At 40.0% G+C, this 15,598-nt stretch overlaps 2 protein-coding genes and 1 long non-coding RNA gene across 10 annotated transcripts in view; 1 reads left to right on the forward strand and 2 right to left on the reverse strand.

Annotated features, from left to right (window-relative positions):
* The window catches only part of LOC149216348 (putative U3 small nucleolar RNA-associated protein 11), a 61,750-nt gene extending 53,553 nt beyond the window's left edge, over positions 1-8,197 (reverse strand). For 3 of the 8 annotated variants that reach the window (XM_089391188.1, XM_089391187.1, XM_089391189.1), the window contains exons 1-6: positions 6,180-6,585; positions 5,940-6,019; positions 5,691-5,781; positions 5,309-5,400; positions 5,133-5,226; positions 4,957-5,036 (exon numbers count right to left, since the gene is read on the reverse strand). In XM_089391188.1, the coding sequence (XP_089247314.1) occupies positions 4,957-5,036; positions 5,133-5,226; positions 5,309-5,400; positions 5,691-5,781; positions 5,940-5,995 (413 nt within the window). In that variant the 5' untranslated portion in view covers positions 5,996-6,019; positions 6,180-6,585. Of the gene's footprint in view, positions 1-4,956; positions 5,037-5,132; positions 5,227-5,308; positions 5,401-5,690; positions 5,782-5,939; positions 6,020-6,179; positions 6,587-7,678 lie in introns of those variants that run through there. The other 5 variants (XM_089391190.1, XM_089391191.1, XM_089391185.1 and 2 more) reach the window with 4 other exon arrangements.
* LOC149216349 (uncharacterized) lies at positions 1,108-1,523 on the reverse strand. The gene is made up of 2 exons (XR_016251298.1): positions 1,388-1,523; positions 1,108-1,273 (listed from the first exon to the last, which is right to left on the reverse strand). It is a non-coding gene; the product is annotated as an uncharacterized LOC149216349 (long non-coding RNA).
* A 6,300-nt stretch (positions 8,198-14,497) lies between the features above and the next one.
* Positions 14,498-15,190, forward strand: LOC149216350 (uncharacterized). The gene has a single exon (XM_089389917.1). It carries the CDS (start codon positions 14,498-14,500, stop codon positions 15,188-15,190), a length of 693 nt encoding a protein of 230 aa, XP_089246043.1.
* The last annotated feature ends 408 nt before the right edge of the window (positions 15,191-15,598 follow it).

Here is a 15,598-nt window from a genome sequence, read left to right on the forward strand (position 1 = left end):
GGGGATCATTTGGAATGTGCCCATGTTCCCACCATTCTTGATGGCATTCTCCCCAGATTGGGGACATTCTGCTCCAATCCCCAGGTTCCCCTGCAATAAATAACACCACGAACAGGTTGCCAATACTCTAGGAGTGCTTTTCATGCTACATAGAAAATTGGCAATATGTGCAGAAAGGATATGGTTTGTGGTTCTTTATGCATAAAGAGACAAAACATAACTGACCAAGACACAAGTCTTTGTTTCTGATGGATGTACATTTTTCATTCAGAGAGGCTATATAAAATAATCTTTCTTTTCCAAAATTTTAAAAAATTATTGACAAACATTATCAAACTTTTGGGCAGGTAAGTAAATTGGCCAGGATAATATTAATGACCCACATAGGTAATTTACGTACTATTATAGTTTTCCATATAATTTTAAGAAAGCCACTAACACTGAAGATCATATTAACCAATGTTGTGAAAAGCGCGAGCGGGATTAAATCGGCGCGGGGAACGAATCGGAAAAAATCGGAAAAATCGGGAAAAAAGCGGAAAAAAGCAGGAAAATAACTAAACCATCTAATATCTAAACCATCTACAACATAAAATAAATACATTGACACATAAATATGATAAAAAAACTAATATATAAGATGTTTAATATCATTTCTAGCGCTAAAATCACAGATAACATTGAATCATGTCCTTAATAGTAAGTCCTGACTCCTGAGTCCCAACTCAGCCTCAAAATATCAACAAAAAATACGATAATGTATCTCATCATGTCATAATGTCATATACAATAAAATGAAAGTCTAATCCTATTGATTTCCTCTGCCCCTCTTGCGAGAAAATGCCACAGCTTTCCCTTTCCCTCTAGATGTAGATGCTGGTGCCTGTGCTGGTGGAAATGGCAGTGGAGCCTGATGTGCTCTAGAAGCTGAAGAACTAGAAGTAGGAGCTACAGGAGGTAGACCATGTCCTCTACTGGTGGCAGTGGTAGCCCGGGTAGGCGGTGTCACCTCCTCCTCCTGTTCCTCCTCCTGTTCCTCCTCCCTCCTCCTCCTCCACCTGCTCCTCCTCCTCCTCTCCCTCCACTACATCCTGCACTAACCAATCATCAGTAGAATCCATGAGGCCTCTCGACCTCAACCCTCCATGCAGCAGTGGTGTCAATCCCATCCAATGAGATGGCATCCACATCAGGTGTCCTCTCAAGTTGCCTCACCCACAATCGAAGATTGTAGTAGACGTAGACCATGTCATTAAGTCGCTGGGACTCCAACCTGTACAAAGATCATGAAATAGTAATTAATAGTTAATATTATAAAAAAATATTGTTTAATGAATTCAAAAATTTATTTGGAAATTTGCAATATTTTAAATGTTTAAGTGTTAACCTGTTGCGCTTCTTGTTGTGTATTTTTTCAAATACACTCCAGTTGCGCTCACATCCTGAGGAGCTGCATGTTTGGTTGAGGATGCGAATGGCAAGCTTTTGCAAAAGGGGTACCCTGCCACCATACATTTTCCACCATGCATCTACAACAAAATTACAAATAAAATTTTAAATAAACATAAGGAAAAAATGGAATTTGAAGAGACAATGAAATTTGAAACAAAGTTACAAACTAAAAAATACCTGGCATTTTAATCGTCCTATCAGTGATAGCCATCTCAAAGCCAAATGCGCCACCTGCCATCTTATATATCTCAATTTGTTTAGAGATCTCTATACGTTGTTCTGGAGATCGCACCATCTTCTGGACACGGGATAAGAATCCATCCATGATCTCAGCATCAAAATCAAACCCACATGCATAAGAAAATGCAGGGTTCAGGAAAATCTCAGCAGCATGAATGGGACGATGGAGTGTGTTGTTCCATCGCTCATCAATCACTCCCCATAGAAGGAGTTGTTTCTAAAACCCATCATCTCCCTTATCATCATAAGTAGGCTCGAATGGCTTCTTTGGCCCTGTCCATGGCTTCATACAAATAGCCCATTGCGGGCTTCTCACCATCAACCAACCAAAGAACCTTTACCGAAGGTTCAGTAACGGCGCACACCTCCTGCACTCGCGCCTAGAAGTCTTCCTGGTATGAAACTAGTCTGCATACGGCCTCTCCTTCTGGTTTGCAGCTCATTGACAAAGCACGCCACTCCTCTAAAAGAAACATTCTCTTCACATCCCACATAGAATTCAAGAGGGATTAAAGAGATATGAAACTCGTGGCAAACCGTGTAATGGCGGGGCGCACCAACTCTTTGTTATTGGTGAATCTTCTCATCAAGCTAAGCACAGATGTATGATTATATATAAATTTTGTGATGCTTTTTGATGAGCCAACAATATCTTTGACAAAGGGAATTTTCCCTATGTCCTCTAACATCAAATCAATACAATGGGCAGCACAAGGTGTCCAAAATAAAGTAGGATGCCTGTCCATAAGCATTCTACCAGCAACAACATAATTTGCAGCATTGTCCGTTATGACTTGGACAACATGTTGTTCACCCACCTCCAAAATAAACACATCCAGCAAATCACATAAAGTTCTTGCATCTTTGATTTGATGAGATGCATCAACAGATTTGATAAACATAGTCCCCTTGGGACAACTAACCAAGAAGTTTATAAGGGTTCTCCCCTTTTGGTCAGTCCAACCATCTGACATAACAGTGCATCCTGTTTGTGCCCATGATGCCCTAAAATCCTCCAATCTTTGGGTGCAGACACGCTTTTCATTTTGAAGAATCTGGCCTCTGAAATCATGATAAGAAGGGATTTTGTACCCGGGCCAACACTGGCAATAGCATCAACAGTAGGTTGGAAAAATGGATTATTCCGTACAATGCTGAAAGGAATATCACTCCAGAGGAGAAATTTTGCCATCAACCTGTCAGCTTGTTCTTTATTGGTTCTTTTTAGCATTGAACCGATAGATGGTTGTGAACCAGGTGTGGTTCGAGGAACAAAAAATGATGATGCAGCTACCGGATTCATTGATACTGCAGTAGAACCAGTGCCACTTGGCCCACTTCCTTCAACTGATCTTTTTAGTTGCCTTTTGAGTTCTTCTTTGGCCTCTCTAGTGTGCTCTAATTCTTCCAATGCTCTCATGGCTCTTTGGATAAGTTCAGTATTTGTATTTGTACAGGGCCCCAAATCATGTCCAGGGATTTGTGCAAGGTGAAACTTCAACCTGTACCCCCCCCGCGTATCTCCTTTCCACACAACTTGCAATTCAAGTTTTGTCTATCATTTGGAGCTTTAGGTTCACCATATTCCCAGAAAGGATCCAAATTCCTTGGCATGTTTGTTTTTGAACTTTGAATTTGCAAACCTATGGGAAAATAAGGATTAGGAAATAGGAATTTAGGATTACAATTTAGCATTTACAAAATTACAAGTTACAAATTTCCAAAATCCAAAGTTCCAAACCCAGGTTACCCAACCAAATGGCAAATGCCAAAAACAATGAAAAAACATAAACAATGTTTCAAAAAAATGAAAACAAAAAAAAAATTGGTTCCCATAGTCATACCAAGTTACCCATCCCAAATCAATGAAAAAATACAAAAAATTCTTTAAAAACAATGAAAACAAAAGGAAAATGTTGCCCATATGAAGTTTCCCAACCAAAAACAATGAAAAACATAGAAAAACAATGTTTTTAAACAAAGAAAACAAAAAAAAAATTAATCAACATACCGTTTCTATGGAGAAATCGGTGGTCTCCTCTTGAATTTGTCCTCTAAGCACTTAGATTTGGTCACAAACCCTCTTTAGCTGCTCTCCAACACCTCCTCCTCCTTCCACGCGCGCCCACTGTCCAAATGACAAACAAAAAACCCAAAAACGCATTATAAATCGCGCTGCTCGGCAACCCCGCGCTTTTTTTGGAAAAAATCACGCTTTTTTTGGAAAAAATCGGCAAAAAATAGCCAATTTTTTCGTGTAAAAATCACGATTAAATCGGCGCGGGGAAAAAAAGCGCGATTTTTTCATTAAATCGCAATTTAATCACGCTTTTCACAACACTGATATTAACAATAATGTCATTGTTGCCAATTCCTAAGACGATAATATTTGGGTATCAAATATAGGGTAGTTTCTATGTACTCTACTACATATAGTTCTTTCCCTTATGAGGTGTTAGGTAGATTTTGGAGATAACAAGATTCTCACTACCACAAAGTAGATATAAATTAAAATGAGTGGTAAGATGCTTCAGGTGAGAGGAATTGCGACTCGTCAAAGCTAGGAATCTATAACCAGATTTGTCCAACGTGATCAATGCTTTCTTCACTGTTGTCCAACCATGTTTCGCTAGAAAACAACAGCCAAAGACTTAGATTTCATTCAGATGTCAGAGCAGGGATGACCCAAATCTCTTCCCCCAACCTCCACCAGCAGGATCTCCTTCTTCTTATAGATATTTGAGGAGAGCCTGCCCGACAGGCTGGGATAGATTTCAAAGGACTAGCAGGCATGTGGATTCTAAGAGGTCCCACTGCCAAAGGTTATTTCCTTCGATCAAAAGTAGTAGTCTCCATGCTTCATTGAGCGGCTAGTCATCAATTCAATGTTTCTTCCACACGAGCTTCAGTGGTAGGAATGGAGGGGGTCCTTTCTCTAGGACTCACCCCAGGATTACCTCTATTATTCCATTGCCAGACAAAAGCACAAAATTCGATATGAATTGCTGAATTTAGTAGCAAAGGGAATCTAAAATACCAAAGAGGTACAATGACAGAGCACATATATGAATAACTTGTTAACACAAATCATTGATAACTATGTTAGATAATGAATATTTCTCAATGACACTGTTAAAGAAATAAATGAACTCATGAGTGAAATTAATGTTGATGTATGCATTTGCTTTTGTCGTATCTGTGATCATACATTTGACCACTAAAAGTATTATGGCTTACTGAACAAAATTGGCTTGCTAATAATACCTGTCTTCGGCAAAATGAATGTGTCTGTTTGAAGGAGGGCAACCAATGCAATGAAGTGCAGACTGAAGTCGCTCTACTTTCTGCATCATTCATAATAAACCCATTAAGATATTGCAAAAATATATAAAATTACCATCTGCCTTCATATTGTGCAATGCACTTAGTAATGTTTGTACCTTCTTTTCACTCTGTGCTTTTTGAAGCACGTACTGAATGTCCTGGGTCTTCATTAATAACAGTTCCTCATTGGAATATTGCTTTGCACCAGTTCTAGGCAACAAAAAAATAATCAACTTTTAACATCTTAAACTTCGTTGCAAATAAAGCAAGAAAAAATGAAATATTTCCTTACTGTGGACGGTGCACTCCATCAACGGTCCTAGTGTTGATCATCTTAAAATAAAATTCATCAGGGTTTCTAGATGCTGCTTTCTCTAGAAGCCTCTACATTATCAACAACAATCTAAACCATCAGAAGGAAAGACAGTGAAGAAAAGCATACAAAGAAAGTAACATATGAACATGCATAAGCAAACGCATGCTGATTTATATAAACTACACAGACAACTGTATCATAAATGAGAGATGCCATTGTGGATCAATGCGACTTCACAAGAAGAAGATTATGGGTGATTAGATGCAGCTTCTACTGTTTGCAAATGTAATGAGAAACAATTTCAACCCAAAATTAATTTATCGAAAAATAATATAACAAGAAATTTTGAATGGCATGCCTGGATGTTTTCCTGCTTCTTGTGGTAATCACCAGCCCTAAGTACATAGTCCTTGTGTTTCTCTAGTAACCCAAATTTACACCTTGCAGCCCTGCATGGACAAAATGCTAATAGTCTATTTTTTGCTTCCTGATTTATATTTCTAGGTTTCCAAAGTTTACAAAGAAATATGCCAGAAAATCATATTATTGTAGTACTTCCAAAGGAAATCACTGAGACTGAAAATTCAAAGAAAGAAGAAATACATACGGCTGGGCGCGTTCCTTGTGAGCCCGCCGCTTTACAGCATTTCTTAACGACGACATAATCGAAAACTAGATAACGTAAATCTGCAAAAACAAAACAATTTGAAAATAGACAAAAACTTCTTTTAGTGTACTCATCATTACGGAGTGCCCAGACACACAAGCTAGATACCATGATTACTGCCTAATGGGCCAATAAATCAATCAGACAATATATGTTTCTAATTAGTAGGAAGTTAAACACCAAGTTCATATAGTTCAAATCTCAAGCTGAGTCCAGAGTTCAAATTGTCGGCTGTTGAGTTGCTTCTGTTCAAACTTCAGTTCAGGCTCTAAAGCTCTCTTCAGTGAACCAGTGAGTGAGTTCAAGACGGCAACCGCTTCAGCTTCAACCTTCAGTCAATCAACATACAGATCTCCTGAGCTTCAACCTGATCGGTGCCGGACAAAGGCGGAGATTTTCTATCAGGTTGCATCTGGGGTTTGGCTTGCAAGCAGACAACTAATGCGAATTTGCAAAGCCCAAAAATGTCACGAATACTAGAGAAAATCCAGCTGTTTCTATTCTAATCGATACAGAAATATGGTTTCAGAAACAAGAAGGGAAATTTGCAGGTAGTCCCTCCCTTTAGACTATAATCCACAACGGTTTAAAAACTGATAAAAAAACAAAACAGAAACTGTACCACAATTTGTTTAATTTCTTAAAAACTGTTTTTTATAAAGGTCTATATGTTTAAAGCTCATTGGATGTTAAATAGGCAGCGATGAAGTGTTATATTAAGTTACTTTGTGATATGATGCTTTGTAATATTAAGGTACTTTGTGATATGATGCATGTAATATTAAGGTAATGTAATATTAAGGTACTTTGTGATGTAAAGTTTATTGGTTTGAAATTTTGTAAACAAATATCTAATCAGGTTAAAGGCTAGTGTGACTTAAGCTGAGTAAGATTCCAAATAATTTTGATAGCTTTAATACCTCTGAGTCGTGATTAAACGTACAATCATTTCAATAGTCATACCACTTAATAAACAAAACCATATAACATAAACAAATTTAGTAAACAAAACCATATAACACAAACAAAACCAACGAATTTATTGAGCTAGAATGGAATAAACTTTCCAAACAAAGCCGTACCAGACAAAGAAATTGTTTATTTCTGAAGATAAACCTCAAGTTTCCAAAAACATATTTCAAGAGAACTGTAATCTGGCTACAAATGATCCCATTTGTAGATTCGATATTAATTTAGCAAATTGTAAACTTATTCCAAATGAGAAACATATAAGTCAGAAAACCTTTTCTATTCAAAAAAAAAAAACATAAACGAGTCAAATTGCAACCAATGAAATTTGAGTGTTAGGAATCATTCTTAAATGGAATATGAAACATACATTTCCGCTTGCCTTTAAAAATACCGTACAGAAGTTGAACTGACTAACTGATATTTTATAATTTGGTGTGAAAATCTGACCAACCTATAGTCAAGTTCAAATGAAGGATATCTTTGCAGAAAAAGACTTCTGATCGGAAGTGCGGACGAAGCAAACAATTTTACCAAGGAGAAAAAAAATACAAATATGAATCATTTTCAACATAGCTAAATTGACCGAATTGAAATTTCTAAAGCAGGACATCAAACCAAGTGGTATTTTAGCAGTGCAATAAAGCCATCCTCAGTGATCTCCAATATCAGTAATGCGCGTAGTCATCAGGGGAAGGAACTGAAGAAACCTTAGCCACCTCGCTGATGGTTTCCGGTGCTGGAGGGCCTGACCCTCTGCCTCTTCCACCCGATCCTGATATCGATACTTTCAATGCACTGGTTGACTGTGGTCCGAGGTTCTAGCGTTCCAAGCTGGCCCGATTTTCGAAGAAACTGGATAATGTCCCAAAAATTGCAGTTCAAGCCGATCAATCCCGTGCAATGGCTCTTAGTTTGGCGGAGAGAGGCTTCAATGAATAGTTTATGGCCCTCGCCACACTCTGAAACTCTAGGATCTCTAGGTGGATAAAAAATAGAGAGTCGTGATTAAAGGATTTTCTGTTTCCTTCGATGGGAGGGGTTGGGGATTTTCTGTTTCCTCTTTGAAAAGAAAGTAGACTCAGAATTCAAAGAAGGCCATATCTCTAAAAGCCATCCATTGTTATCGTTAAATTGCATATTTTGTGTAAGATTTTGTGTAAAAGCAGATCTTAATAAAAGACGGACTCCGGATGACAATAAATCTCCAACTAGATAACTGGACTCGAAGTGAATTATAATCATTATTTAACATATGAAATATAATGAATATGGGCATTTTACACGAAGATTCCTATAGGCAGAAAAATAACGAGGAGAACAATTACAGCAACCAAAAAGAAGAAAAAGTTTAATTTCATCATTTATAATCATTAGCACACGATTTACCAGTTTTTCAAGTGCAGTTAAAGACAGTAAAATTACTAAACGTCGCCATAAAGAGCTTTTCAATGCGTGATATAAAGAGTAAAACCGAGTTCCAGCCTCTAACAAAACCTGGAATAGAAACCAGTACCTCAATAACACTCAAGGTTTCTCTTAACATCTGCAGTATTTACAAAAGATTGGGCAATGCAAACAAACCGGTGATTCAAAATAATTACGATAACTCCAACCCCGGTTCTCTATTTTGTTATAAAAAAAAAAAAAAACTTTTGGAAAAAAGAAAAAGCCCCAATCCGGTTATCATCGGGATGCGGGTCGATGTTAGAGAGGCTAGGTTGGGATGGGATATGGGTAGTATGAAGACTATAATGACCGCCGCGCCCCACATGGAAAGAGATAACCAGCTATATATTGGGTATTTAATGCCCTCAGAGCAGCACGCGACTTAACGCGATAACACGGGAGCGGGCAAATTCGGCATTAAATAATATTTGCCCGCTCCCGTGTTATCGGGCTAAGTTGCGTGCTGCTCTGAGGGCATTAAATACCCAATATATCGCTGGTTAGCTCCAGCCCGCCCCACATGCTCAATGCAGGGTGCGATGTCTTTCGGTATGAATGCATGAATGGTGAGTGGGTAAGGTGGCGGAGGAAGGAATAAGGAAGGGTGGCAGAGAAGGTTTAGACATTCGACGTGCAGGGTAGGAGAGAGCAACTGTGGAGACAGGAGGCAATTCAAAGTTGGGGAGGGGGCGAAGGCAAGCAAAGAACCTTGGCTACGGATAAGCAACGAATTCCTGGTATGTAATTTGGCCCTGCCCCTGTATTGATTCCATGATCTAGTTGGGGTTTTGCTGGGGGAAGGGAGGGGCAAGCGGTCGACGCAATGGGGAGTAGCTTTGTATGGGACGCATTGGGGGCGGAAAGGGTATGCTATGGTCTGGTGCTGCTTTCTGATTTTATCCCAATCGAACCAAAACCTTGGTTGCGGAATTGGCAAATGCGGGCTAAGAAGATACGTGGGCCTATCTTTAATTTCTCAGGCCAGAGGAATAAGGGATAGTGGGCTCGCCATTCCTGGTGCGCTGAGTGATGAAGAGAGAGGCACAAAAGCGTTGAGAGCAGGGGGAATAGGAATTCAGCGATGGCAGTAGGATGTAGAGAAACCCTTGGGAAACCGGGCACCTGCATGGCACTGAGGGCAAAGCTAGGGATCCCGGGCAGCAATCTAGGCAGAGGGGCAAGCAAAGCCATGGCTTGCATCTGCTCGCTGAGGGTGCAAAAAGCGAGTATAACTGCAGGCGTCCTCGAGCTTGTGAGCTTGGTTCCAGATGCAGCGAGACGACCGGCATTTGAACCATAGGAAGGGGTAGAGGTACTATGAAGAGCTATGGGAGAAGAGCCTGAAACCCACTTCCCTTGGCCACCTATGCGCTCTTGGCTACTTTAACTCTCAGGGGGATAAGTATGGAAGAGGGGCACTGTATGAATGGCAAAGATGGGACGTTGAGCAAGGTTTGACGAACCTAACTTTGTTTGGATGTAAACATGGCTCCAGTGCACAGGTTATGGCTCGAGCAATGAGAGGATGTGGGCGTGGCAGGAGAGGCCCACCCCTCCGGACAGACAAGAGACTGAGCACATCGGAAGCTCACAGGGGTCGCAAGCCTGTCGAGCACCTCATAGCAGAGGTAGTAGCAGCATATCGAAACGGGACAGACACGGAAATTCAGAAGCTGATCGAACACTGGAAAGCCGAGATTAAGTAGGAAAGTGAATCAGAGGAAGAGATCGACAATTGGAAATCGTTGGTCCCAAATCCAGGGAATACCCGTGGGAGAATTAGTCAGTTTAAACACACCCTTTATCTGTATTTCCTAATGAAAAGTCTTCTTGGAAAAGCGATGGAACAAATCTCTGTGGGGATGGTGGGGCCTGCCAAACTATAAAAAAGATATAGAGAAAATCCTCTTCCAATTGCACAAATAGGATATCAAGATGGATTGAATTGACCGCCACAACCCTTGCATTTTGGAGCTGTATGGAATGCCAAGGGCGACTGCTGAAAATCCTGTTCGTGTTGCTTATGTCTCAGATGAGCAAAAAGAGCAGAAAAACTAGACCCCCCATGCATAGTTTTTGTTTAAGCTATTAGCTTTTAATTTTCCTGTTGCATATGCTAGTTTTTACAGTTATGTAGTATCTCGATATGAGATCAAGAGTCATCTAGCTTGGCTATAAACACTGAAACGATTCTGTTTTTGGATGGCTTATAACCTTAGCGATTGCCAAAAGACTTGGTTTCCCCTCAGAGCAAGTTGAAGCCACCACCCGATCAATCTATGTGGTGTCAATTTACCTAATATATAATAGAAAATAGATAGACTTCCCAAACTTAAAAAAAAAATAAGATCGAACTGATAAAGAAAATAAATAAAAAATAAAAAGAAAAGAAAATATGTGAAATTCATGCCACCAAGACTAACACATAAATTAGAAGCAGTAAGTAATGCTCCCTATATAAGCTTTCTTTTCTACAGAGAAATTAGAAGTTTTTTGCGCTCGCAAACCTTCATTCGAGGTCATTCACATTATTGAAATTCAAACTCGCTATATCCCGCCGCCTGACCAAGGGCCTGCTCTTCACAGAGAATTCAGAACCTGCACAGTAGGGGAGATGAATAAATAGATGAATTTAAGTGAAGATCGCGGGTAGAGGAGTTACAGGACCAAAGTTTACCCGCGGATTTACAGGGCCAAATTTTTTAAATGCACTTGTTAAAACGGATGTTGGAGATTATGTGAGAGTTTATCTATTCCATCGATATTTAAATAGTGGTAAACTTCTTGTCAAACTAAGAATGGAGATCAGATTATTGATTTGTCTTTCCTCTGATCAGAGTAGGCATTAAATAGTTTGGGAAACTTATCCTCAAAAATTTAATTTTATATATATGTATATATATAAAAATGGATGTTGGAGTTTATGTGATAGTGAATCTATCTCATTAATTTTATATATATAAAATGGATGTTGGAGCTGATGTGATAGTGAATTTATTTTATATATTTATATTTATATTTATATTTGAACATGATTAAATTTATTTTTTATTTTAAACAGGGTTAAATTTGTTTTTCATATATATATTAAATGGCGAGAAATTTATTCTCAAACTAATAGTGTTGGAGATTAGTGTACTTATTTATTCTCAAACTAAGTGTTCCAGATTAGTGTACTTATTATACTTTTGGTGGGCATGGTATAACTGTCTTTGAGTGGGTATTAGTTTGTAGTTTATCCATAGTTTAACATTAAGAATTAAATTTTTATTATTGTTGAAATTTATTTATTTGTAAGGTGATTGGTTGAGGTCTTATTATGGGTTGTTTAGTAACTTCCGTTTCTATTAGTGACTAATTTTTTGTTTTTAGTTTTATTTCCTTTTTATTTAATTTTTTTTTTCTTTTTTTATTATTTTTAATTTCAAGAATTATAATTTTTTGACAATATTTTCAATTTAAGATGACTTATTATTATATTAAAAACACATTTTAATAAATTTAATTATAGACAATTGTATATATTAATACAAATAAAACAAACACACAAATATATATATATAAGTAATATTAGTTAATCATATTTCTTAATTTTTTGTGATGGCATTCAGCACTATAGTATTTTATTAGTTGTTTTATTTTTGTGATGAGATTTTTATCTTTGTTATTTTTTTTGTTTCATAAAGCTATATTTAAGCTAGGCAAGGACTAGCTACTATGTAGCCCTTGTTTATTGATAGCATTTGATTAATTTTTTTTTAAATTATATATATATATATATATACAATGGTTTTAGTTCTTATTGTGATTATGTGAATAAGAGCTTCTGAAATGTTGTTGCACGGATCGCCTGAGCTGTTGCGCGCTCGGCCCTGCTCTGCGAGGTCCGCACCTTGCAGATCTGATCCCTGCGGCCTCGTCCGCTCCTTCATCCTTCGGCAGCTGCGACTGGGTCCGCCGAGAGGCCCTCCTCCTGGCTGCGGTCGTCCAGAGATCGCCCGCCGATTTCCCTAGCTTCCAACTGCGGCCCCTAGGGTTAGAGCTGGATCTCCATGGAGGATCCGGATCCCCCCCTGGGATCTTCCTCCCCTCCTCCATCCTCTGCAGCTGAGGCCTTCAGATCCTTGTTGGCATCTCTTCCCAAGAAGAAAGTTGTGGAAGCCGCTAAGTTCGTTAAAAGGCTCGAAGACATCCCTGAGATCGCTCTTCCCCCTGAAGGTCCGATCCAAGTAGCTCTTTCATTGTCGGAACGCGCCCTGGTGGGTCAGTTTACAGGTCTCTGGCCCTCACCGAAATCAACAGAGAACTGGGTCTCCAGAAACTGGGCTCCACTGATCAAGGGCAAGGTAACATCTTACTTCCTCGGAAGAGGATACTTCCTCTTTGAATTCTCAGAAAAAGAGGACAAGGACCTTATTTTCAGAAATGGACCCTACTTCATGGGACCTCAAGGGTTGTGCCTGAACAAATGGACGCCTGATTTCGACCCGACAATGGATGTTCCTTCAGCAGTCCCAGTATGGGTAAGACTCCCCAACCTTCCAATCCATTGCTGGAACTGGGATTCCCTGAAACACATCAGAAACACCCTTAGGAAATTTATAGACAGGGCCAACAATAGAGATCAGTATGATTGCGCCAGAATTTGCGTGGAGGTGGATCTGCAGGTCGGTCTTCCAGAAGCTATCAAAATAAGGGTGGGTCCGTGGACACATATACATAAGCTGGACTATGAGCAGCTACCGTTCAAATGCCGGAAGTGTCAAGTCTACGGTCATTTCGCTAGAGATTGCCCGTCCAAAGGGGTTGAAGAAAAAGGGAAGGAGGAAGGATGGAACCAGGCGAAGAGATCCAGAACTTCCTTCAGGAAGCCTGCAAATGCTAACACCAGAAACCCCCAATCGGGCCATGCTCAACAGCCGCCCATGGGAAGTCAAGGGAACAGATTTGAGATCCTTGGTTCAGAAACCATAATGACCCAGGAGATAGAAACCCCGAAAGAAGTCTCTCCGCCTAAATCTAAAAGTGAACCAGAGAGATCCAAAGGTAAGATGTCAGAGGACGAGGAGGAAACACAAGAATCCGAGGAATCGGAGGAAGAAGGGGAAATAGGGGAATCGCAGTCCACCCCCAGAAGATCTACAAGAGGCCGAATGTCAACAAAAGAAAAAAGGGAGCAAGAAACATACAAAGACAAGCTCCAGGGCAGCCAGCCTACGCTAGAGAAACTCCTAGCAAAAACTCTGAAGATGAAGAAGACGCAAAACCAGGGCTCCAAAGGAGCTCTCCACAGCAAAAGTAAATAATGAAGATAGTCTCCTGGAATTGCAGGGGAATGGGATCCAAAGCCAAGGAAGAGGCGATGATAAGCCTGATAAGGCAGGAAACCCCGGATATCCTACTCATCCAGGGGACTAAAATGGAGGAATCAGCCTTCCTCCAAGCAAGTAGAAAGTTTTGGAAAAAAGACGGAGCGCATGCAACCTTGGCCCGGGGAGCTTCAGGAGGACTTGGGTCACTCTGGAATCCAAATAAGTTCTCCCTCATCTCTAAGTCCCTGAATACTCATTGGATATTGTTAAAGTTGCAGCACCTAGAATCTAAAGAAATTATTAGTCTAGTCAATGTATATGCTCCTAATAATGCAGGTGAAAAGAAGCTATGCTGGGACTCCCTCAAAAACCTGGCAGATTCGGAAGATTTGGGGAACATCATCTTTGCAGGAAATTTCAACCTCACCCTCCTGTCATCAGAAAAGAGAGGAGGCAATATTGTCAGAGACCCGGCAAGAGAAACAGTGGAGGATCTCATGCAGGATTGGGATCTAATTGATATCAAGCCAACCCACCAGCAAGTATACTTGGTCAAACAAAAGAGCTGGACCAGGGCACAAAGCTGCAAGACTGGACCATTTCTTGGTGCAAAGTTCCTTCCTACTCATTGGATTAGAAGCTAGATCGTGCATCCTGCACAGCAGTACATCAGACCACAAGCCTATCAGTTTGGAATTGCTGACCACTAAAGATCTAGGGCCTATCCCATTCAGATTCAGCTCTCTCTGGATCAAGGAGGCGGACTTCATGGATAAGGTCAGAGACTGCTGGAAAAACCCAGTCAAGGGTTCTGATTTATTTGTGTGGGAGGAAAAACTCAGAAGAGTGAAAGCCATGCTAAAAAATTGGGCCAAGACCTTGCCCAATCCAGCTGAGGAAAGGAAAAAAAATCAATTAGAACTAGGAGGGCAGCATCTTCAATTTGAAACAGCTGAAATTTCAAAAGAAGATCTGGACAAGGAGGCCAAACTTCAGCAAAACTTCCACAAAGCATGCCTGGCTGAAGAAGAGTACTGGAGGCTCAAATCTAGAAGTCTTTGGCTTAAAGTTGGAGACAGGAATTCCTCCTTTTTCCACAAACAAGCTCAAGCTAGAAAAGGTCGGAACTCCATCATAGAAATAAAAGAAGACAACAGTGTCCTAAGGGACTTTGCAAACATAAAAAAGGTAGCCTCAGAGCATTTTGAGAAGCTGTACAGGGATGATATAAGAGCAGACCAAAATAACAGCCTTCTAGATGCCGTCCCTAAGCTCATCACCTCCAAAATAAATCAGATTCTAGAAAGCAAAATCACGCTCAAAGAAAACAAGGAGGATCTATTCGCCATGGATCCGGATAAAGCCCCGGGCCCGGACGGTTTCACGCCAAGATTCTTACAAACTTGTTGGCAAATAATCGAGAAGGAATTCTTCAAAATGATTCAGAAATCACAAGACTGACAGAAGATTGGAGGCTGCACAAATTCTGCATTTCTCGCCCTCATCCCTAAGGAAAAAGGGGCAAACACCTTTAGCAGATTTCGTCCGATTTCCCTATGCAACATTGGGTACAAAGTGATCACCAAAGTGATAGCAAATAGGCTAAAAAGATTCCTCCTCAAAATCATCCCGGACAACCAAGGGGGATTCATCAAAGGCAGACAACTAGTGGATAATTTCGTGCTAGTCCAGGAGGCAATCCATTCCAGCCAACATCAAAAGGAAAAAGGTATGGTCATCAAACTAGACCTAGCCAATGCCTTTGATCGTGTTAGTCATAGCTTTTTGTTTGATGTAATGTTTAAAATGGGATTCGGGCAAGGCTTTATAAAGTGGATAAAAGCCTGTATTTCGGAGCCTTGGATCACT

Source organism: Pinus tabuliformis, chromosome 1_1 (genome assembly GCF_031772625.1).
Source record: "Pinus tabuliformis cultivar Carrire ecotype Pingquan chromosome 1_1, CPIR1, whole genome shotgun sequence".
In the NCBI taxonomy this organism is placed as follows: domain Eukaryota; kingdom Viridiplantae; phylum Streptophyta; class Pinopsida; order Pinales; family Pinaceae; genus Pinus; species Pinus tabuliformis.